The sequence below is a fragment of the Glycine soja genome, chromosome 13 (genome assembly GCF_004193775.1).
Source record: "Glycine soja cultivar W05 chromosome 13, ASM419377v2, whole genome shotgun sequence".
NCBI lineage: Eukaryota > Viridiplantae > Streptophyta > Magnoliopsida > Fabales > Fabaceae > Glycine > Glycine soja.
In genome coordinates, this window is record NC_041014.1 from 18,140,646 (window position 1) to 18,166,219 (window position 25,574).

Below are 25,574 nucleotides of genomic sequence, written 5' to 3' on the forward strand. Positions count from 1 at the left end.
ATGATTTTGTGGGATTTCAAATAAAAATAAATATTTTTGAGTTTTTATTTACAAAATTGTTAAATATTCATAAAAGTTTTTCTTTTCATAATATGGTTTATTAGAATGGTGTCCCTTATGGTTATCTCCCGCAAATGATAATTGGGATATTTATGATACAAAAACTAAAATTAATTTAATTTATAATAGTGTTGAGTATGTAATTTTAATATAAATAATCGAGTATAAAATCAAATTCTAATGAAAATAGTAAGAAAAAGATATTATGATAATCTAAAATGAACAAAATACATTATTAAATAATAATAAGTAGAATTAAAAAATATATTGATCATAATCTAAAATGAACCTCAAAAAGTAATAATATATAATCAAATATAAAAACACATATAATAATTGTTACAAAATAAAGATATTTACTCTGGTGCGGGCATGAAATAGGAACAAAGTATAGTTGTTAATTTTTATGGAGAAGATCGGTGTCAATAGAGAACAATAAAAATAATTAGACTAACAAACAAAGAGTTTAATCTTTTACTGTTTACTTTGTAATTGAAATTCATGGAAAACTCGTAAAATGAAAAGCAGAAGCTACTACCCACTTATATTGGGAAGAGAGAGAAATAATCAACAAAAGCTTGAGACAAAAGCAAGCTGTACACGTGGGTTTATTTTCTACTATAGAAAAGCGTATAATTAGCTGTGCTGCGGATCAGTTTTACATACTTTTATCTCAGCCACCTAAAGCTAGCCCCCAGATCTAACGTCTAATGGTTTTTGTTAACTGTGTATGGTATAATACCCTATAATCACAGTCGTGAACAAAGGTGAAAAAACAATGTCTCACTGTGCCGCAAGGTGTGCCACAAGGAGTGCCACGAGGCTTCTTAACCTAACGCGCGCTCTCTCCACGGAGGCGCGTGGGCAAAAGATCGAGCGCATCGCCACGGAGCTTCTCGACCTCAACAGTTTCGAGAGGCACGATTTCACGGTCCTCTGGCGGCTCAAGATGGGTCTGCACCGCTACGGCGCTCCTGTGGCTGGCATGACGATGCCGTCCGTCGGGGCGGCTGCCCGGGCTGAGGCCGGTGCTGCCGCAGTCGCGGAGAAGATGGCATTTGACTTGAAGTTGGAGAAGTATGATGCTGCTGCCAAGATCAAGATCATCAAGGAAGTGAGGTCTTTCACCGATTTGGGGTTGAAGGAAGCCAAGGACTTGGTGGAGAAGGTTCCCTGTGTTTTGAAGAAGGGTCTCACCAAGGAGGAGGCTAATCCCATCATGGAGAAGCTCAAGGAGTTGGGTGCTGCTGTTGTCTTAGAGTGATTATGAATTTCTGTCTTTTTTTTTGTACTCCAGAGTTTTGTGTTAGTTGTAGAATAATTGACACTTTTTGTGGCTATTGAATGATAAAAATGATAAGTTATATATATTATTACCCCACTTCACTATTTTTTTTATGTTTTGTTGGTAGGTTGATGGTTTTTGTTATATGACATTCTTGATTTTAATTGAAGTTTGATATTGGTAACCACTTTTAATGAGTTAAAGTTGTGTTTGAGCTGGTGTGTGGGTAGTTGAAAGAAGTGTATTGCCGGGTTTCTTTTCAAAGGCACACTTGGTTATTGTTTTATTTTTACCGTCTTTAGCTTGTAAGGTTGATGATTGATATGGAGGGCTTGGACATTTGTGAGTGAAGTCAGTTATTGATTTGTGAGTGAATTGCTTTGGAAAGTTTTATCAGAAAATGGCCTAATTTCATGTTGTGGAATGGTGTATCGGATATTGGAAGAAATATGCCATGTCTGTTCGGGTTTTGGTGATATCCTTTTGCTGAAATTTGGAATATTGAGCACTATCATATGTTGCAGAAAGCATTTTGTTAATTAACTTGATTTGATTAAGAAAAAAAGAAAACATAAAGTATATAAATGATCAAAACATGAAATCAGTTTCAAAATAACTGTTTATACTTATTATACAGCAGACCATCATCATGCTAAAAATTGTGAGTGTACATGAGATAATTCCTAATCAAGCAGAACACAGAACTAGTTATTCTTTCAAAACAATTCACTCAATATAATATTCACCTAAGACAAACTGCATAAAAATCAATATATCAATATATACTAACAATACATTACCCCATCTACACACAAAAATTTAAACCAAACTTAAAGAAGTCTCATGCATGAAATGAAACCTCTGAGCATGTAGCAGTTGTTTCATGCATTTGTCTTGGGCAATGTCACTGGTTTCACGACCAAGGCAACACATGTATTTAACAGAAGAAACTTCCATTTCATGTCCACACTTATTTGGACATGGTATGTGAGCTAGAATGTCAGCGGGGTAGTTAGCAAATTCCCTATGTTCACATTTGTGAGGAACACTTTTAAACTTAAACTTCTCATAGTAGTCCTTGAAAGCTACATCAAAGCCCACTTCATTGTTCAATGTCCCTTTCCAAGCATAAAAGTCTGAGACAGTTTTAAGCATAGCATCACCATGACCTAGAAGCTTCACATGAGACCCTTTTGTAAGAATGGCCCATCCAAGTGGATCTTGTTTGAGGAACATCAATTTCTGAATCTCTCTTGTTGTAGAATCTTGCACTTGTTCACCACCCCTTTTTGTTAGTTTCCTGCTAGCAAGCAAGTTGTCTATGGCGATCCTGAAGCGTGGAACAATCTTGGGGTTGTCCCTTCCCAATGAATAGGACTCAATTGTGGTTTCTTCCTCTTGGGTCAGAGTTTCATTCTTTTCCAATTTCTCCACAGCTGTGGTGAAATCTTGGATCCACTTAGTGTTGGTGCCTCCATAGATGAAGATGTAAGAGTCCCTTTTGATCTTATTTGTGGACATGAAAAGTATAGATCAGTTTATTTTAAAGTGCTATGCCAATTTACAAGACAAAGACAATGCCAAGAAAACTTGGGGTTGCAAGCACAAGTCTTTGAGTTTGCAGAAGAAACTACCACTACAGGTTCACTGATACACAGTAGTTGTATTTAATTAAATAGGATTTATTTTAAATTCCCTGATAGTATAATAGGTTTTTTCACTGTCATCCAATAACAAATTGTACAATAAGTTTGTTGATTCATATAATAACTATTTCAAAAGTATACCTAACATGATTTCTGATTGGTTGACACTGTAATTTTTTTTAGTATGATAGTGCATATGAATTTAATTCTTAATTAAATATATAGATAATATGCATGATATCATGATTTCATTTTGTGACAGAATAACATAAAATACTTATTTGGATGCTTTTCACAGGTTCAGTTACTACTTGGCACTCGATTTGGCAGAATCCAACAATGAAAAAACAATCACCAATGAATTATGTGAATAACAGGACAATAATTAGTTTGTAGTGTTTGGTACTTACCAATTCTCTTATTATTGGACTGAGGGTGATCATTTCATTCCAAAACCAGTTCCATTGCTGAGTGAGTCTGGTTTGATCAGAGGTTCTGAAAGGGAAGCCATCAATATCCCATTTGGAAATAATCTGCTTTGCATCAGAGTTTTCCACTTTACCCTCAGGGCTTATGAGCATGATAATGGGGTTACCTTTGTAATTGAATACCTCTTTTATCAATCAATACCTGTTTGGTAATTGAATTCCTTCACCACATACCACTCAACCTTAGTAACATCTAACTTTTTCTTTTGTTCTTCATCCCAAACTCCTACTATGGGGATCCATAAAATCTTGAAATCCTCTTTCCTGTAACTCTCTAGCTCCTTTGGTTCCTCTTTCAATTTCACATGGATCGATTTTAAAAGCTGAATCTCATTGTCAATGTGGTCAAGGCCCGAAATGAACAGTAAGACATGCTTATTCTTAAACTCTCCTAATGCAGCCTGTAAAAGAGTCAAGGAGATAATAATCAACAATGGATATGTTATTTTTCTCTAGACTAGGACATTTAAAAGATTAAACCCTTTGTTTTATGGTCAAAGTGCATTGGATTAATACTTTGCATAAGGACTAGTAGTAGCAGAGATTTTACTATAGTTGATACCTGTGGTCCTGTAAGGCCATTATACACCGATGGTCTTGAATCCTGGGAATCACTGGGACAACAAGAGCTTCCAAAAACTTTACAATATAAATTTGTGTATCAGTTTGAATGGAAGTGATAATATCCTTGCGCCTTGAGTAATCTTCTATTCGCCCTGCAAGTAACACAGAACTTTTACCTCCTATCATCATTTTAGTTCAATTCCACACCTTCACTAGTTCAGAGAATTTAAGGGAAGCACACTTCTAATATTCATACAAAAGATTTGCAAAGCACTTAACTCGTAACTAACCTATCTGTGTGCTGCACTTGTCTTGATGGTCCTTGAAATTTTTGAGAATGAAATCAAGCCTATAGTCAAATTTGGATAAGTCGTATCTGTAACCCCTGAATCCAAGCAATTGCAACTATGAATCATTATACAAAATTTTAATATAAAGACAGCGGATTTGGATCCCCTCATGTTAATAAGTGACATCACAATGACATGTTACAAGAGAGACATAAAAACAATGTGAAGTAGTACAGACCTGACCCTTACTTGTTAGGGCCTATAAAGCACCGATATTTTTTTAATTTGCTTCAGGTATTTGTATCGGATACGTATTTTATACGATATTCTTGGATACTTCACCGATACGTGTGGATGAAGTATTCAAACCTACGAAAACTGAGAATTCAATTTGCTTTACGTATCCTATCCCGATTCTCTTTAGGATACTTCAGTGATACATATCAGTGATGTATCAAGCTTTCTAAAAATCCAATACAACTACATGAAACATATAATATGTATAATATAGAAACATTGTGCCTTAGTGAACACAAAATGAAAATTGTTCTCTTTATAAATGAGATTTTATAAAAAAGAATTACTTTTTAGTAATGTCCAAGAAATATGTTTTTAATTTGGATTTGTAGAATTGAAATTATATATATATTTATTGTGTTTTATGCATTTTTATAAATTTTTAAATCCGTGTCTTACATGGATCGTATCCTATTTGTTTTTAAAATAACTATGATTACCGCATCATAGTTTAGGGCTCATTAGTTTTATTTTTGTGTCTTTCTCTCTTATAGCATCGCGGGTTGCATACAAGAAGATATTAGTATGACATTGATTGAGGAAATTAGTTAAGATGGTTTGGACACATACAAGGAAGACTATTGGAAGCACCAACGGGAAAGCAAATTACATGGATTTTAGTCTTATGAAAAGGAGAGTGACCAAAAGAAGCTTAAAAGAAGTCGTTAAAGCAATCTCATGATAAAATAATATCTCTAAAAAGTTTTGGTCTTTAACCGAGCCTAATGATGTCGTATGATTTTAACTGACTTCACTATTTGAATAAGACTTTTGATGTTGTTGTCTCTTTTATAGCATCACATAATTATCCTACTTAGTAGCACAAGAAGATTCAAATTTTATGAAAAATGGTATGCAAGAAACAGTATGAATCAATTAAGCTCACTTATCACCCTGGAAATCAATGTGGCAGGTACAAGTGACCAAGAGGTGCTGATTGTCCAGTATGCAAGAACAGGAATCAAGTGCAAAGTGTCCGTCAAAGAAGGCACATCCTTTACGTTATACTCCACAGTAATCATCTTCTTCCAATCAGTGATGCATTTAACCACTTGCTCGATCTTCTGCACCAAACTGTTGAAGTTAGCTAGGTGCTGTACGTTTCCCATGATGCTTTGAAGTCCGTTCAACTCTGCCAATGATTTTCCAAGTTTAATGTCACGTGGGATATGGGCAAGTTGCCAAAACTTGCCATATTCCAGAGCAAAAGCTCCTAGTACTATCACTGCTTTTGCATCCCAGGAATAGTCTCTCAGCTGTTCAAGTATCAACATTGTTGTTTGATGCGCGTATTGCTCGCCACGAGCTGTGCATATCATCTGCATCCAATTGTTACAATTCAGTTTTTACCCGTTTAATCAGTATTCTCGAGTTCAAGTCTTAAGCATATTATTACTTCTTGTGTAAGTAGTACTGAGAACTGTTATCATATTGATATTTTATTTTCAAGTACTGGTATCTTGATAGGTTGTGAAACATTTATATAATCATAGGACTGCAGGCTTAAGAGAAATTATTATGTGGTCAGGTCTGGATCAGAAGATGGTCCCTCCAATCTCCATGTGATACACTACCACATTTTATAATTTATGAAAGAGTTAATAACATGTCATATTGAGATTGGACCGGGACATGCTAGGTGCACCCAGCAATTAGGTGAATGAACAAAATTGTCCTTGTGCCAATTTGTTCATCCGGAAGAACTTTCTTTCATATGGACTTTCGGAAGAAGTTCTTCCGGCACAACGCTCTAACCAACTAAGCTAATGAATCAATTACGCTATAAAATAAATAATATTAGTATACATAAATTATTACTATACATAATTATCATTAACATTTCTAATGCGTATTTAATGCGCATGTAAATTTGAATAATAAATTTTGTGATAATTGAATTTAATTTAAATCATACGAATTATGTAATCCGTATATTTTTTAAAAATAAAAAATATTTACTATCACAACATTTTATTTGTATTACAAAATTTAATATATATTAAATAAATATTATTTATTTTATAACAACGTGAATTAAATATGCATTAAAATTTATAATAATATCTCGAATTAAAAAAATATTTAATGCATATTTAATGACAATTTTGCCCCTGTCTTGTTTTTCTTTAAATTTACTGCGCCTGCTTCCTGTCTAACACTTCCTTTGTTTCACTTTCACTTTCGTCCTGTGCTGGGTAGTTTTTGCAACTTTTGGTGGTTTTTGCAAGTTTGTTCGAAGTAGTTGTTCGGTGAAGGTTAAATATTGGTGGTTTCTGTCGTAGTTGCTCTTCTTATTCCATCGGAGGTATGCATTTTATGGTTTTTTTTTTTTGTGTTCTTTTGTTACAGAAGCAGTAAAATGTTGAGGAAGGTTATTTAGTAAAAACTTCTTCCGGAAGAAGTTCTTCCGAAAGTTGATACTGCTTATTCTAGAAGAAGTTCTTTCGTAATAAGGTGTGTCAACTTCCGGAAGAAGTTCTTCCGGAAACTGTATTTTTTTAATTTTTTTTTGGAATTGTATTTTTAAATTTGTGAAAAAATTAATATATATGAATATTATAATTTATAATATTTGTATTTCATATTTTTGAAATTTTGGATAATTGGTTTAATTAGGTATAATAATTTAGGTATAATATTAAATGATTTAGGTAAAATAATTGTATTTTGTTGTAGTAGTAAAATGTTTTATTAGTTGTTAGTTATAGTGTTACCTTTAGTTTAAGTAAATAATTTAGTTTTAACTTTTGTATTACTTGTGTATGATGCATAATTTAATAATATGTTGTTAAGATGGACGAAGATCAATGGACGTATGACTATACGATGTCACAAGAAGTTCATATGGATTATGATAATGAAGAAGAATGTGGTGTGAATGAACCACATGTTGAATGTTCGAATGCTTTTAATACCTGTCAGGTAATCATGTTCATTAGTTTGAGTCATTTGGTTGAACGTATGTTTCATATAAAAATTAATATGTCAGAGTTGCGTTGTAGGTCTTTGGTACTCGAAATGATGTTTTGTAGTGGGCTCGAACAGTTGCCCATGAAAACGGATTTGTTGCAGTGATTATGAGGTTTGACACAGATACTAGTAGCAGAGGAAGAAGTTCATTTGTGTTAATTGGGTGTGAAAGGAGTGGTCTGTACAAGTGTAGGAATAAAGAATTCATTAGAAGAGACACTAGGAGTAGGAAATGTGGTTGTCCCTTCAGGCTTCGTGGGAAACCAGTGCATGGAGGGGAAGGTTGGATGGTGAAGTTGATTTGTGGGTTTCGCAATCATGAATTGGCCAAGTCTTTAGTTGGAGATCCATACACTGGGCGATTGACTAAGAATGAAAAGAAAATTATTGTTGATATGAAAAAGTCGATGGTGAAACCAAAAAACATCTTGCTAAGGTTGAAAGAGCACAATGCCAACAGTTGCACCACGATCAAGCAAATTTACAATGCAAGTAGTGCATATCATTCTTCAATAAGAGGAGCTGATACCAAAATGCAACATCTGATGAAGCTTCTCGAACGTGATCAATACATTCATTGGCATAGATTGAAGGATGAAGTTGTGGTGCATGATCTGTTTTGGTGTCACCCAGATGTAGTAAAGTTATGCAATGCATATCATCTAGTGTTTTTTATAGATAGTACTTACAAAACAAATAGGTACAGACTCCCACTACTTGACTTTGTTGGGGTGACACCAATGACGATGACATTCTCTGTTGGGTTTTCATATTTGGAGGGTGAGCGTGTTAATAATATTGTATGGGTTTTGAAATGGTTTCGAGGTCTATTTTTAAGAAATGATCATCTCCCTGTTGTTATTGTCACTGACAGAGACCTAGCAGTGATGAATGCAGTGAAAACTGTGTTCCCGGAGTGTACAAACTTGTTGTGCAGGTTTTACATCGATAAGAATGTCAAGGCGAAGTACAAATCTTTAATCGGTCAAACAAATGCCTGGGACTATGTGATGGATAACTGGGGTACTTTGGTTGATTTTCGTCTGAACAGCAATTCCCTGAGTCCTTTCAGAAGTTTCAAATTGCTTGTTCACCTTGACCAGTGTTCGTTGACTATGTTAACAACACATGGATTATCCCCCACAAGGAAAAATTTATTACAACCTAGACGAATAAGATCATGCACCTAGGCAACACAACAACAAATAGGTATTAAAATCTTATTTTTTTTCTTGTAAGGATTATTAATAAATGGTATTTAATTGTTGTATATTTTTCATGTTTGTTTTATATTTTAAATGTAGGATTGAATCAGCTCATTGGGCTCTAAAAAGAGTATTACAAAATAGCCTTGGAGACCTGTGTAGTGTTTGGGATGCCATGAACAACATGATCACGCTGCAACACGTTGAAATTAAAGCATCCTTTGAAACCAGTACGCATGTGGTTGGACATGTATTTAAAAAACCCTTATACAAGAGGCTTGTTGGAATGGTTTCAAGGAACGCTTTAAATGAGATTGCTGCCAAGGTTGAGCGTCTACGTTATCTCGGCAACAATCCCTCTTCTTGTGGTTGTGTGATGAGAAGCACGCTCAGTCTTTCTTGTGCATGTGAGCTTTCTAGGTATACTGTTGGCAACATCCCAGTGGATTCAATCCATATGTTCTGGAGGAGACTTTGCTTTTCAGACCAAGGGTTATGTGAGGCTGAAGTCAGCACCAAGGAAGAGATTGAGACCATATCTAAAATATTTGAGGAACTTGATGTGTGTGGCAAACTAACTCTCAAGAGTAAACTTTGGGATATTGCATACCCTGATCATAACTCTATGTGCCCTCATTCGTCAAAGGTCAACACTAAAGGTGCACCGAAGAAACCAATGAAAAGAAGTCAAAGATCCACAAAGCGTGATCCGTCTTACTGGGAGTATGTTGATGCTTTTCATTATGTTTAAAGCAGCAATGCTTCAGTGAAACGTAGTGCATCACTCTTATCCAAAGAAAGACCAAGGTCAAGGCATCTTTGCTAAAGTACAAACACTTCTCTATAGTGCCTCACAAGTACCTCAAAATCCACTTAAGTGCTTCCCAATGAGCTTTACCTCGATTTGACATAAACCTGCTAACAACTCCCACTGCATGGCTAGTATATGGCCTCATACAAACCATTGCATACATCAAACTTGTAAATGGCTGGAGCATACAAAACCTTAGCCATGAATTATTTTTCTTCCTCTATTTGAGGTGACTGATCCTTGGATAGGTGAAAATGATTGGCTAAAGGTGTGCTCACAAGCTTGGCGTTTCCCATGTTGAATCTTTGCAAAACATGGTTGATGTACTCTACCTGAGATAACTGCAAAATCCCTCTTTGCTAATCTCTCGTGATTTGCATACCGAGGATCTTCTTTACTGGACCTAAGTTCTTCATGTCAAATTCTTTTGACAACTGCATCTTTAAGTTTTTAATTTCATCCATATTTGATCCAGCTACTAACATATCATCGACATAAAATAACAAAATAATATGACTAGATTTATATCTCTTGAAGAAAAAAATGGTTGGCGTTGCACTTCTAGAAATTTTCCTTAAGCATAAAGCTTTCAAACTTCTTGTACCATTGTCTTGGGGCTTGTTTTAGACCATACAAGATCTTCTTCAATCTACACACCATATTCTTTTTCCCTTCTTCTGAGAAACCTTCAGGTTGGTGCATGTAAATCTCTTCATCTAAGTCTGCATGAAGAAATACAGTCTTCACATCCAATTGCTCAAGGTAGAGCTCTTCATTGGCAACAACGCTTAAGACAAACCTAATAGTATTAAGTTTCACAACAAGAGAAAAAATTTCAATGTAGTCAACTCCTTCTTTTTGCTGAAATCCTTTAATAACTAGATGAGCTTTTTATCTTAGAGCAGTCATGCTCCTCTTTTACTCGATACACCCATTTATTGTGAAGTGTTTTCTTCCCCATGGGTAACTCAACTAGTTTCCATGTTTGATTGGTGATTAAAGACTTCATCTCGTTTTTCATAGGAAGCTCCCACTTGTTGGAATCTATTGTCTGACATGCTTCCTTATAGTTTTTAGGTTCTCCTTGATCAGTTAATAATATATAATTCAGATATTTCTTCTTAGGCATATGAGGCTGGGAAGACCTTCTAAATACAAGAGCGGAAGTAGAAGACTGGCTCTGGTGTGTCAACTTGTTGCTGGCTATTATATTCAATTGATTCCTCTAACTGAGAAGTCTCAATCATAAGGGTTTTTGGGACATCATCCACCTCTGCGTACACTGAACTACTTTGTTCTGAGTTGCTAGTGTTTGTGTTGTTCGTATCCTTGTACATTACTCTTTCATTGAAGATCACATCTCTACTATAGATCATCTTTTTATTTTCATTATCCCATAAGCAGTAGCCAAACTCATCTTCACCATAACTGATGAAAGTGCACTTCTTTGAATTGGGATCAACCTTATTCATACCTTGATCACTAATGTGCACATATGCTACACAACCAAAAATTCTAAGATGTGAGAGTTTTACCTTTTTTCCGCTGTATACCTCATCTAGTATTTTGTGATCCAATGGTACTACTGGACCTCGGTTCATTAAGTAAGTTGATGTGTTGACTGCTTCTACCTAAAATTTCTTTGGCAAGCCTTTCTATAGACGCAAGCTTCTGGCTCTTTTAGTCAATGTTCAATTCATACGCTCAGCAATACCATTATGTTAAGTGATGTAGGTCCATGTGGAGCTTGTAGGCCTTTGATTTTCTTCATCAATGGAGTCCTTTGCTTCTTGAAGATCATGGCAACAAAATGGAGATGGAAATCATCAAAGCAGAATGGAAATGGAAGAAAGATGATTGGAGACGCTACTTCAAAGGGAAGATGAGTCAAGTACAAGTTCACTACAATAGGAAGCCATGGATAAGAGCTTGAATAAGAAGAAGATGAGGGGAGGGAGAAGGACCACGAAATTTATGCATCAAATGAGGTATGAACTTTGAAGTAATTCTCAAATGATAAAAGTTGAAAAATGCACATACATGACCTCTATTTATAGCCTAAGTGTCACACAAAATTGGAGGGAAATTTGAATTTCTATTCAAATCTCACTTGAATTTGAAATTGAATTCGTGGAGCCAAATTTTGGAGCCAAATTTTCACTAATTATGATTAGTGAATTTTAGCTATGGTTCAGCCCACTAATCCAAGATCAAGTCAAAGATGATCCACTAAGTGTGCTTAGGTGTCATGAGGCATGTAAAACATGAAGGACATGCACAAAGTGTGATTATATGATGTGGCAATGGGGTGTAACAAGCAAATGCTCACCTCCCCCTCTAAAATTTAATTGGATTGGGCTTCTCCCAATTCAATTAAATTTATTTTCCAACACACATCAAATATTCACTTAATGCATGTGAAATTACAAAACTACCCCTAATACAAAAACTAGTCTAGGTGCCCTAAAATACAAGGGCTAAAAAATCCTATATTTCTAGGGTACCCTACCTACATTATGGAGCCCTAAATACAAGGCCCAAAAATAATGAAATCTTAATCTAATATGTACAAAGATAAGTGGGCTCATACTTAGCCCATGGGCCCAAAATCTACCCTAAAGCTCATGAGAACCCTAGGGCATTCTCTTGCATCTCTGGCCCAATCTTCTTGGAGTCTTCTATCCAATGCCCTTGAGGGGTAGGATTGAATCATTCCCTCCCCCTTGAAAAGGATTTGACCTCAAATCCAAAGGTTCTTGAAACTCAGGGATTCTTTCCTCATCACCTGTAAAGAGAATAAAAACATATGTATTAGTGATGTTGGGTATGCTAGAGTAGGGTAAGGACTGAAAACCCCTTTCCTGGCCATCTTCCCATGAGAGAACATAGTTTCTCACCTACTCAATGAGTGGTGCTACAAGTATAGAAAAATATGGGACAAACCTTTTGTAAAAGTTTGTTAAGTCATTGAATCCTCAAATTTCCCTTATACTTGGTGGAGTAGGCCACTCAGGAATGACATTTATTCTTTTAGGGTCCATGGTAAGCCCTTGATCACTATTTTAAAAGTTAAGGAAAGTAATGGAATAAAACATACCTTTTTCTTTATTTTCATGTTGATTATTCCTACAAAAAATTACGACAAACCTAAGGTGTCCCATATGAGCACCTAGGTTTGTATTGAAACAAAAAATAAGAACAAACTTATCTAATGAGTCCCTATGTACACAAATCATGAAGATGTTGGGATCATGAGTGATTTTACAAAAGAGGGTTGCACCACTCAACACATTCATCATACCACCTATCATAGGGATTTGGTGCCTCATAATACCTATTTTGGACACCAATAAAATACAAGGATTTAAGCTCTTACGAATCACACCCTCATCCAACAACTCATTTACTTGAGGAATAACCTTAAGCTCAAGAGGTATGGCGGTGCTAACGGATGTTTCCCTTGATAGGAGAAGGTAGAAAGATTGTTTAAGAAGGAGTGCTCTTTTGATATCATATTTTATTGCAAAATGATTTTCCTTCTTAACAATCTTCTTGGAGGAATCTTTTTCCTTCCCCTTGACCTTTGAAGACAAGGCCTTACTATTCTTCTTTTTCTTTTGGTTTTCTAGTTTTTCTTCCTCATCCCTCTTATCTTTCGTAGTACCTGTGAAAGTGTTTGAGGATGCAACACAAATTTAGTGTCAAGATGGGTGAGGGTAATCTCATTAGTTGGGCCATTGTAAATGATCTTCCTATCAAATTGCCATGGCCTTCTTAAAAGAATATGCCCTGCCTCCATGTTAACTATATCACAATTACCTTCATCCTTATATGTCCCGATGGAGAAAGGTATCTTTACTTGTTGGTTAACTATCATTTCACCTTGTTAATTGAGCCATTGAAGTTTATAAGGTTTTGGGTGGGGAATGTTAGAGAGGTTCAACTTAGAAACTAATCTTGTGCTACAACAATTGCAACAAGATCCAATATCCACAATGAGAGAACAAGTTTTATCTAAAATTTTGCATCTTGTATAAAAGATGTTCTCTCTTTGGGATTGAGATAGATCACAAGATTGACCTCCAAGGAGCCTTTTAAGCATTAGGAGGTCACCTTCTTCAAGGGGGTAGACTTCCTCACTAGACTCTTCATCCCTTACTTCATCTTCACTTCCACTAGAGGAAGGGGAAGAAATAGTCTCCTCTTGACTACTATTAATGTCTTGATCCCTCATAATCATGGTTTTCTTTGTGGGGCATTGAGAGGCAATGTGACCTCTCCCAAGACATTTGAAGAATTAAATGTTGCTAGTCCTTTCTTGGGAACTAGTCTTAGGGGTGGATTTCTCTATGGTCTTACCCTTATCTTCCTTGGGTTTTGAAGGTGCAGCCCCCAAAATTCCTTGGGCTTGATCCTTCCTTGGATAAGAGTGAAAGCCATAAGATTTTGAAGAAGGATTTCTTTTAAGTTGTTGCTCCACTCTTATACAAAGTTGGACTAGCTCATCTAGGTCCCTATATGGAAGGGGTTCAACCTTATCCCTCACTTCCATATTAAGCCCACTAAGGAACCTAGCTATGCTTGTTCTTTCCTCTTCCCTAAGTCCAGCTCTTAAAAGAAGTAGTTTCATTTGCTGTCTATATTCTTCAACACTCATACTCCCTTGTTTAAGCCTTTGGAGCTTGTCCATAAGCTCCCTTTCATAGTAGAAGGGAATGTGCCTCTTCCTAAGGGCACTCTTAAGATCATTCCAATACTCTATTGGAGGATCCCAATGAATCCTTTGTCCCCTAACAAGGGAAGTCCACCAATAGAGGGCATACCCTTGAAAGCTAAGGATAACCAATGGAACTTTTCTCTCTTCGCTAATATGATGGCAAGTAAAGAGTTGTTCAACCTTCATTTCCCAATCTAAGTAGGCCTCAACATTATCTTTTCCATGGAAATATGGGAGGCTAATCTTAACCTCTTGAGGCCTTCTATCCTTTTCTCTTCTTTGGGAGTGAGGTTTAGGATGTGACCTACGTCTTCCTCTATAATAGTCACTAAGTTCTTCACTTAGGCTCTTGCAAAAGTCATGACTACTATAGGAGGCATGTTTTTCTTTTTCCATTTCTTTCATTATTTTTCTTCTTTCTTCCTTTCTTATTTTCTCTCTTTCATCTTAACTTATTTCTTTCACTCTTTTTTTTTATCCTTTTTCTTTTCTCTCTTGTTTTTATTTCCACAACATAAGGGATCTCAACTCATCTAACATCTTATACAAGGGGTCCTTAGTAGTGGAACCCTCACCATTAACACTAGATGAAGAATGAAGACTCATGTTGATTCCTAAGTTGTGATTCTTTCTTGTTGGGGGTTTGAAAACAAAAGGTAAAAGAAACTATAGTTCAAACTAGCCAAAATAAACACTAAAAGAGGTGTGAAAGATAAGGTAAAAACTAATTGGTAAAAGGCAAGCTATCTAGGCGGTTTGATAATGGAAGGTAAAGGAAATAAGCTATGAAAGTAAGCAAGAAATTAAAGTGCAAGAAATGCAAATTAGACGGATCCTAAGAGTGTTTGGATGACCTCATTTAAGGTTCCCTACAAAACACTAACTATCCTAAGGGGAAATTGCCTAAAATTATTACACACAAATGGAAGTAGGGTGACCTATTGGAGGCTCCCAACTTACTTCCAATGAAAGACCTTTTTGTTACAAAATTTGAAAGCAAAGCAAATTGCCAATTACAAAAAAAGTCCTCAATTTTGGTGGCTATTCTCTCTTTGGTGTTTCACTCAATTTGGAGTGCTTCTTAGTCCAATGGCTCTTAAGGTGGTTGGCCCCTTGCTTCTTGACTCAAATTCTTCAAGGGATGACACCAATCCTCCTTTCCAATTCCCAATATGACAGCTCACAAACAAGGAAACAAAGAGACAAACAATTATAGAATTGAAATTTCAAGAAACCTCTAGTTTTGGCACTTGTTTTCATACTAATTTTGAATTGAAATTTCAGAACTAAGATTGGTATAAAATAGGCACCAATTGTAGAACAAATTTTGAGCCAAAACAACACGCACACTTCCCTTTCACTTTTTTTTCTTTTCTGGACACTGAATTTCCTGCCAACTTGTGTGATTTTTCTTATTTTTTCCTTTTGTCCAAATCAATTGGTTCTTTTTTTATAACTTTTTTCCATATGTCTATAAAATTCAGCAAAATTTAAGCTCAAAATTCGCAGTGACCCATTCTCAGTAATTTTTACAAATTCGTATGTTCAAGCTGTCAGCACCAGCGATTTCAACCTAGAAATTAAGAGTAGTCTTTATGTTGCTTAAGGCTTGGATAATTACAATTTATGTTTAATTATGCTTAAATGTCTTGAATAACACAATTCAAGAGAGTTTAAAACTTATTTTAATTCACAGATCCAGCCACAACTCAACTTCTTCATAGGCATCATATAGGAAACTTAGAAAACAAAACAAAGTTCAACAACAAGACTACTTCTAGGAATTGATTTAGAACATGTTATAAACGAAATAACATGCATGAATTAGACTCAAAATTAAAAAGATAAGCTAATAATGACAAGAATACATGAACAAATGTATCTAAAATTCAATCAACAAAATCAAAATTCAACACAAACTTAGAACATAATGTGACAATTATTATGATTAAACATGACTCTAAGACAACATGGATTAAGTGATTTACACTTCGATTTTTGTGTTTTTTTTCTAATCAATATTTTGGAAGAAAATTTAGATCTAAAGGTTCAGCACAAGAAGATTATGACTAAAAAATTATAGAACCTAAAATCAACACAAAAACGTGATTCAAGAGTAGATCTATAAAATTTGAACCATATAAATGCAAGAACAAGTGTAGATCTAAGATTTAATCGGTTTATTTTTTTAATCTACTTTAAACAGCACCAAACCACAAGACAATGAAGGATATACAGGGAGAATAAGATGAAGAACAAGTAATTAAAGTGAATTGACCGAACAAAAAGATAGAGGAAGTAAAAGAACATCACCTAGACGAAGATGCTTTTGATACCACATGATGTAGCTCCATGTGGAGCTTGTAGGCCTTGGATCTTCTTCATCAATGGAGTCTTTTTCTTCTTGAAGATCATGTCAGCATAATGGAGATGGAAGAAAGATTATTGGAGACACCACTTCAAGAACATCACCTAGACGAAGATGATTGGACACACCATCTACAAGCTCACCACCATAGGAAGTCATGGATAAGAGCTTGAAGGAGGAGAAGATAAGGGGAGGGAGAAGGAGAGAAGGAGCATGAAATTTTGTACCTCAAACGAGGTCTGAACTTTGAAGTGTAATTCTCAAATGATTAAAGTTGAAAAAATGCACACACATGACCTCTATTTATAGCCTACGTGTCACACAAAATTGGAGGGAAATTTGAATTTCTATTAAAATTTCACTTGAATTTGAAATTGAATTCGTGGAGCCAAAATTTCACTAATTATGATTAGTGAATTTTAGCTATGGTTCAACCCACTAATCCAAGATCAAGTTCAAGATTCTCCACTAAGTGTGCTTAGGTGTCATGAGCATTGTAAAGCATGAAGGACATGCACAAAGTGTGATTATATGATGTGGCAATGGGGTGTAGCAAGCAAATGCTCACCTCCCCCTCTAAAATTTAATTGGATTGGGCTTCTCCCAATTCAATTAAATTTATTTTCCAACACACACATCAAATATTCACTTAATGCATGTGAAATTACAACATTACCCCTAATACAAAAACTAGTCTTGGTGCCCTAAAATACAAGGGCTGAAAAATCCTACATTTCTAGGGTACCCTACCTACATTATGGAGCCCTAATGCAAGGCCCAAAAATAATGAAATCTTAATCTAATATGTACAAAGATAAGTGGGCTCATACTTAGTCCATTGGCCTAAAATCTACCCTAAGGCTCATGAGAATCCTAAGGCCTTCTCTTGCATCTCTGGCTCAATCTTCTTGGAGTCTTCTATCCAATGCCCTTAGAGGGTAGGATTGCATCGTTAAGGCATACCTAGCACGGTCCTTTCCATTCTGATCCCATGCTCATAGCAAAACTTTTTAAATCTAGTGTCTACGTATTCACCACCATTGTTAGATCTAAGCTTTTTGATCTTCAACCCTGTCTCGTTTTCTACCATAGTTTTCCATATCTTGAAAGCCTCAAATACTTATGACTTATATTTTAGAAAGTATACCTATACCTTCCTAGAGTGATCATGAATAAAAGTTACAAAGTATTGTCTCCCACTAATGGATGGGACATTCGTTGGGCCCTAAGCATCAAAGTGAACAAGTTTGAGTCTCTCTTTCTTTGGAGTTCTTCCACATATCTGAAAGCTAACTCATTTCTTCTTTCCAAGTTTAATATCTTCACACATGTGGATTTCTACCGACTAAAGAGCTAGTAATTTATTCTTTAGGTGCATGATTTTCATCCCTTTCTCGCTCATATGGACAAGTCTCTGGTGCCATAGATTGGGAATTTTTGTTGCAACAACTGCAATCAAATGACATGCTTCATCTGTCATGCAAAGAGTTCCACTCTTATTACCATGAGCAACTGCCATTTCACCTTTTGAAATCTTCCATTGATTGCCATAGAAGATTGTTGTGTAGCCATAACTGGCCAATTGGACTATAGAGATTAAGTTCTTCGTCAAGTTGAGAATATGTCTATTATTTTTCAATCCCCATACAGACCTGTTTAACTTAATCTTCATTGCGCCTTTACCCACAATCTCACAAGATTGTCCATTACCAAGATAAAATTTACCAAGGTTTCCAAGGACATAATTCTCAAAGAATTCTTTCTGAGAAGTGGTGTGAAAGGATGCTCTAGAGTCTAATACCCAAGACTCTTCCTTGCTCTTTAAAGAACATATTAAAGCATCATGTACTTCTCTAGAGGTGGAGGCAACATTGCCTCTACCCTCGCCTCTTGATTCTTTGGTGCACTCTTGCACTAGTTTTTATAGTGTTTCCACAATTCCAACACTCGATAGTCTTCAAGTGTTGGGAACTTTGGTGATTCTTGGATTTGGGTCTTCTTTCCTTTGATTTTCCACATCCACATCCTTTGGTTGGATTTCTTCCTCTTGACTCTACAAATCTGAAGAGGTTGATGATTCACCCGACTCTCTCCGTCGAATCTCTTCACTAAGAACCAAATCATGAACATCATTGAATTTCAACTTATTGCTTCCCAACGAGCTACTCATAATTGTGACAATAGCATTCCAACTTTCTGGTAGAGAAGATAAAAGTATCAATGCTCGTACTTTTTCTTTGAAATCAATTCCAACTGAACTCAATTGGGTTGTGACTATATTGAGTTCATTAAGATGTTGCCCTATTGATGCACCTTCTGTCATCCATAAATTGAACAACTGCCTCATCAAATGAACTTTGTTTGAGGTTGATGGCTTTTCATACATGCTAGAAAGAGCCATCATAAACTCGTTGTTGTAGTTTCTTTTGCAATGTTGAAGCAACGTTGCGGGATAATGTCAAATGGACAACTCTAAGGGCTTGTCTATTGAGAAGAAATCAATCTTCATCCTTCATACCCTCAGGTTTATTTCTTGAGAGAGGTTGATCCATTTTTTTCAGATATAAATAATCTTCTATTTGCATCTTCCAAAAGCTAAAGTTCGCACCATCGAACTTTTCAGTTTTCACCTTTACATCTTTTGTAGCCATTGCTCCCACTCAACTCTGACTCCTTCTGGATCATTTATAACACCAATGCTTTGATACTAGTTGTTGGAAAATTATGCAAAATTTTCTATAATCAGATTTGTAAGAAACAAAATATATGTGGAATATTTGCACACACACACACACACACAATTGATAACGGAGTTCGACCAATTATGTTTATGTCTTCGGGTTGCTGCAGATATTTTATTGTAAAGAGAAAATTATAAGCAAGTGTTTACAAACACTCACTCAACTCAACTCACAACCCTATTATATCCAGAAAATATTAAAATAAATATTTTTTCTCTCTCTTTATTTTCTTGAAGCTGGAATATTTATTAAGGAAAATAAGTAACCTATTTATACAATTTCTCCTTCACTTATTCAACTTTGCTTGCTATTTCTTCTATTGCTTTTCTTGAATTTCTCTCATTATAAGCTTCGCTTTAATCGTTTACTACTAAAAAACTTGTTTTTTACGACGTACATTCTAAGACAGTTATATGAAAACCGTCTTAGAATGTGACGCGGTGGCATTTTTGTAGTTAAGATCATTATATTTTATTTTTACGTCGCACATTCTAAGACGGTTATAAAATAGCTGTCTTAGAATGTTACACAGTGACATTACTGTAATTATTGAAAACTTAAAGGACGACGGGTTTCTTAAAAAACCACCTTCGTATTCGTTCCTAACCCTAGCTTGTTCTCATTCATTTCATTTTTTATCGTCCTTTACTAACCCGAGCCACAGCAACAACTCTCCCCACCCTTCGTATTCCTTCCCTCTTTCTTTTTTCTTTTCTCCTCTTCCTCCCTCTAATCAAATCTTTCAGAGCATTCTCTTTTTGAGTGATGTAATAAGTGAATGGATCTATTTTAAAATAAAAGAAATTATGGTTTTTTAATATTTTTTACTATGTGAATATATATATATATATATATATATATATATATATATATATATATATATATATATATATATATATATATATAGTTTAATTAATTATTTTTTATCGACTAATATTATTAATTTTTGTTAGTGTGAGGGTTTCGAATTTACGATCTCTCCTCTTTTCTTTTTTTCTTCTTTTAACAAGTCAATTTTATAATCGTATAATTTCTTATTCAGCTGTTTATCTATTGGTTATATTAATAATTTAAATTTGAATTAATAACATAGGTTATCTGTTAAATCCTAAGAGACTGAAGCTGCTATTGCAGCTGCATTCATTTCCAATTGTGGTGCAGGATAAATGTTTGTGATGTCCTAAATTGCTTTCTATTAATAATTGTTGATTGATTATGAAGTCTATAAAGTTTTGTACTTAAAAATTTGTTGCAACGTTAATAGTTTGGTTTATTATATCTTCTATTTTCTTTTGTAATTTGTATAGCTTGTTGTGCTACTGTTATGCTCTGATATTGTTAGCATGTTATTGATTTGGTTTTATTGATATTGTTAAATGTAGGCTTGAACGTACTGTTCATGAATTGATAATATCTCAACATAAATTATAAGTTGCTCTAGAATCTGCATTTTGTTTTCAAGCTGTTAAATGCTAGTTTTGGTTTTGGTCCTCACCCATTTATTTTAGCTGCTCGGGAATTTAAGAATCTGAAAGATTTTCACTAGCTACAAATGAAGATGAAATGTGATGGACCAAAACATCTGCAGTTTCTTATAGAATAAGACTGACAAATTTAAAAAACATTGATCATTGGTACAATTAGGTTGGGAATAATGATAGTGTCATTTTCTAGCAATTAGGTTGGGAATAATGAAGTTGCCACCACCTTGATGCAAAGATTTTGGGATTCAGCAATGGCCTTAACTCCAAATGATGATGACGATGATATTCAAAGGTTATATGCATTTAAGTTGTTTGGAGAAATATTTCCAATTTTTTAATATACTTACACACTATTTATTATGCATTTAAGCTGTTAAATGCTAGTTTTGGTTTTGGTCCTCACCCATTTATTTTGACTAATCAATGAATTAATTGTCAACTAAAAAATCATTTGACCTTCTGTCTTTGAGATGTGGTAGTAGCATATGTTCATATTATATGAGAGCCTTTAAATTGAGTCAATGTTAAGTTTTATTGCATATGATGCTACGATGGCCTTTCTTGATTAATCTTTGCCTCTTCCTAGTTGGAATACTTGTTGTTGTTAGATCGAGTGGCCTCAGAATAATTAAGAAGGGGGGTTGAATTAATTATTCCTAAACCTTTACTAATTAAAAATTACTCTTTTAAGGCTTTTACTAAATTGTTAAGAGAATGAGGAGTAGAAGAGAAAACTTAACAGAAAGTAAAAGCGGAAATTAAATGCACAACGGAAAGTAAAAGAGTAGGGAAGAAGGAAACAAACACACAAGGATTTTTATATTGGTTCAGCACAAACCCGTGCCTACCTCCAGTCCCCAAGCAACCTGCGGTCCTTGGGATTTCTTTCAACCTTGTAAAAAACCTTTTACAAGCAAAGATCCACAAGGGATGTACCCTCCCTTGTTCTCTTTGAACCTAGTGGATGTACCCTCCACTAGAACTGATCCACAAGAGATGTACCCTCTCTTGTTCTCAGTCAAACCCAAGTAGATGTACCCTCTACTTGTGCCACAAAAGATGTACCCTCCAATGTGTTAAGACAAAGATCTTAAGTTGTTACACCTTTGATACTTTGTGAATGGGGATACAAAAGAATTCTCAGGCGATTAAACCTTTGAACGCTTTTGTATTAGGGAATGGGAAGAATCAAAAGAATTCTCAGACTGTGTCGTTTTGAATTCTTTGACAAGGGAGAAGGGAGACACAAAAGAATTCAGGCGGTTAGTCCTTCCTTCTTTTGGAAAAGAGAGAAGAGAGACACAAAAAGAATTCAGGCGATTAGTCCTTGGCGAATTCTTTTTGGCAAAGGGAGAAGAGAATGAAAAGTATGAATAGCACAAGTTTTCAAGGTTTAGAAAACCAGAAAACTTCAGAAAGCTTTTGGTACAAAGAAGAAGAAGTTCGAAGAGATTCAAAGAGATTCAAGGCTTGTAAAGGATTGTATAAGACTTGTTAGAAAATGCAAAACAAAGCCTTGCTTTTATAGACTCTTCATGTCTGGTCAAGAAAGCCATTCAGAAGAGTTATAACTTTTTAGAAAAAATTAAAAACCATTTGAAAGAGTCAAAACCTTTTTGAAGAGTTACATCTTAAGATTTTTCAGAAACAAACACTGGTAATCGATTACCAAATAAGTGTAATCGATTACACAAAGCTTTTGAGTGAAAGGATGTGACTCTTCACATTTAAATTTGAATTTCAACGTTCAAGGGCACTGGTAATCGATTACCAAAACATTGTAATCGATTACAGCCTTTTGAAAATATTTGGAACGTTGTAAATTCAGTTTGAAAACATTTTCAAACTCATTTTGCTACTAGTAATCGATTACAACAATATGGTAATCGATTACAAGAGAGTAAAAACTCTTTGGTAAAGGTTTTGTCAAAAACTTATGTGCTATTCAAAGTTTTGGAAAAACTTTTTAATACTTATCTTGATTGAGTCTTTTCTTCATTCTTGAATCTTGAGTCTTGAATCTTGATCTTGATTCTTGAGATCTTGAATCTTGAATCTTGATTCTTGTTTGTAGGCTTTCTTCTTGAATCTTGAATTCTTCTTGATTCTTGAACTCTTGACTTGTTCTTGATTCTCTTGAGCTTTTTGTTCATTATCTTTTGTTGTCATCATTGTTATCATCAAAACATCTTTGAATCATTGTTGATTCATCATGAAGCTTTGCTTCCACAGTTGTACTTTATCTTTTAATAATACAACAACAACAACAAAATCTTACATCTCTATTTACAGCTTTCGTGTAACCTTCATTTTGATGGTGCGTCCAAAGGAAATCCTGGACTAGCTGGTGCAGGAGCTATACTGCGTGATGGGAGCAAGGTGTTTCCTGTCTACAACAATTCATGTTGTTAAGTATATTTTCTTACAAAATATAGCTAACTAATAGGTTTCTTAGGTCTATCGATTGCGTGAAGGAGTGGGCATTCAAACAAATAATGTTGCTAAGTATCGAAGTTTAATACTAGGATTGAAACATGCCCTTAAGAAAGGAAATAAGCACATTGTTGTCCAAAGAGACTCTCTGCTTGTTTGCAACCAGGTTTGTTATATTTTTAAACTTTTCATTTTTAGTACTTTCCAATTCCTCGCCCCCCTTTTCCCTACCTCTCAATCTGTGTTTTTTTTACTTATCTGGATGGTGATAAAAAGAAAACATGTTGTAATTTAGAAAAAAAAATTACATGGATACTTGAAATTTGAAGTAACAATATAGTTCCCACTTTATGCACAACATAAGCACCTCCCCTGCCCCAAAAGAAAGGTTCTTTGATTCATTAATTCATATCCTTCCTAATGGTCAGATAGTATTAAGTTGAGTTGAGATTTACCAAGAATTACTCTTTAGCTTTTTGAATGACAAAAACTTATCCTTCAGCTTCTTATAGGAATATTGTCAATTAAATAAGGTTGAAATCTATAGAGAAAAATTTACATACACAGCTTCATGTATGCATCCAAAAATGGAAGGTCATCATGATCATCTTCTAGGACCAAATTTTCATGGTTTGTGGTGGCTGTAGGATTTCTTCCAATTACCATGTTAAATTATGCTAGTAAATCTAACAAATAAAGTAGAATTAAGCAGAATAATCACTAAGAAATAACTCAAAGAAGGGCTATGGAAGTTGCGGGAAGAAAAGGGGCCCATGAATAGGAAACGAGACAGATCTCATTGATAATTAGAAAAAGAAAAATGTTAGAATAAAAGAAATGTTAAAGACTCCCACACTTACTCTGCTATACATTCTTATATTGAAAATTATAAAACTTTGTGAGTCTTATGTCTTATTTAATAAATCTCTCGTAATTTTATAGTTTTGAGTAAATTTTTTAATATACTTTGTGAGTCTTATGGTACCATCTTGAATTTATATATTGTTATTTTTCATTGCATAAAATTTAATTAATTTCATATTCTCACGTGTTTCTTGCAGGTATTTGAAGAACCTAACTTTCAATTCTGTAAAAAAAAAAAAAAGTAGTTCGAACTAAAAAAATAAAAAAAGGCATTCTACATCGGTTCTGAGACGACCGATGTAGAATGCTAATCAGTCTAAGATGATCACGTGTCAAAGACCGTCTTAGAATGCAATGCATTCTACATCGGTTCTGGGAAGACCGATGTAGAATGTTCAGCATTCTAAGACGGTTGTTCGCTACCATCGTAGAAAAGGCTTCCCCTTTTTACAATGTTCCCTACGATGACGGTCGTAAACCGATGTAGTATGCTTCAAATAATCGATGTAGAATCCCATTTTTCTAGTAGTGGTTTGACCATTTCCAACATCATTCACATTTGGCACGAAACCAGCAAATCCTTATTGTAAGCCTTCAACCATGACCATAACACAAACAGAAAAATTTGCCACACCTCCCTGTCATAAGATGCTTCTTCCAAAATGATTTTGTTTCTCTGACTCCAAATGCTCCACCGGATAGCACACCAGCCAGCTTGCCACCAGCTTCTCATGGAACCGGACACGCTAAGATCATGTTGCCATAAATGATGCTTTGAATCTTTGGACTCTTAACAACTTGACAACTATCCCAAGAAGTTTTATAAATTTATATACGATAGATTTGAATAATATTGTGCTTTGAACTAGGGGTGGGAATAGGCCAGGCCAGACTTTAAAATGCCTGAGCCTAACCTACGATGAATTTTTAAGGCTTGAGCTTGGCCTATAGCCTATCCAAGGCTTTTATTTTGGCTCGACTTGACCTTTTTAAAAGCCTAGTCTGGCCTGATAGCCTTTTTAAAAGCCTTCTTCACATTAAATCTTTAATGTTCCTTTGTTTTAGAGTAGGAAGTAATAGGAAAGTTAAAGAAAAAGGAAACGTCAACCGGACTAGGAAAATCAATAAAAATAATGAGAAATATAAAGGGACACATGACTCACACCTAAATTGTAATTAAAGTTTTACTTGATTATAGGAATAGAAGTTATAGAACAGTAATGTATAATCAAAGTCTGATAGTTTTAAAAAAAAATTATTTGTACCAAAAAATAATATATATATATATATATATAGTAGACCGGCCTATCATGCTTATAAGGCTTTTTAATAAGTCTAAGCCTGGTTTATT

At 34.9% G+C, this 25,574-nt stretch overlaps 1 protein-coding gene and 1 pseudogene across 1 annotated transcript; one reads left to right on the forward strand and one right to left on the reverse strand.

Moving 5' to 3' along the window:
• The first annotated feature begins 708 nt into the window (after window positions 1-708).
• On the forward strand, window positions 709-1,532 carry LOC114381152 (50S ribosomal protein L7/L12-like). The gene has a single exon (XM_028340336.1). It carries the CDS (start codon window positions 839-841, stop codon window positions 1,322-1,324), a length of 486 nt encoding a protein of 161 aa, XP_028196137.1. The 5' UTR covers window positions 709-838; the 3' UTR covers window positions 1,325-1,532.
• A 496-nt stretch (window positions 1,533-2,028) lies between these two features.
• LOC114381654 lies at window positions 2,029-11,088 on the reverse strand (annotated as a pseudogene).
• Window positions 11,089-25,574: the final 14,486 nt, after the last annotated feature.

Bases quoted from the DNA above. Each gene is read 5' to 3' on its own strand.
- LOC114381152 (XM_028340336.1), top strand. From the start codon at position 839: ATGTCTCACTGTGCCGCAAGGTGTGCCACAAGGAGTGCCACGAGGCTT.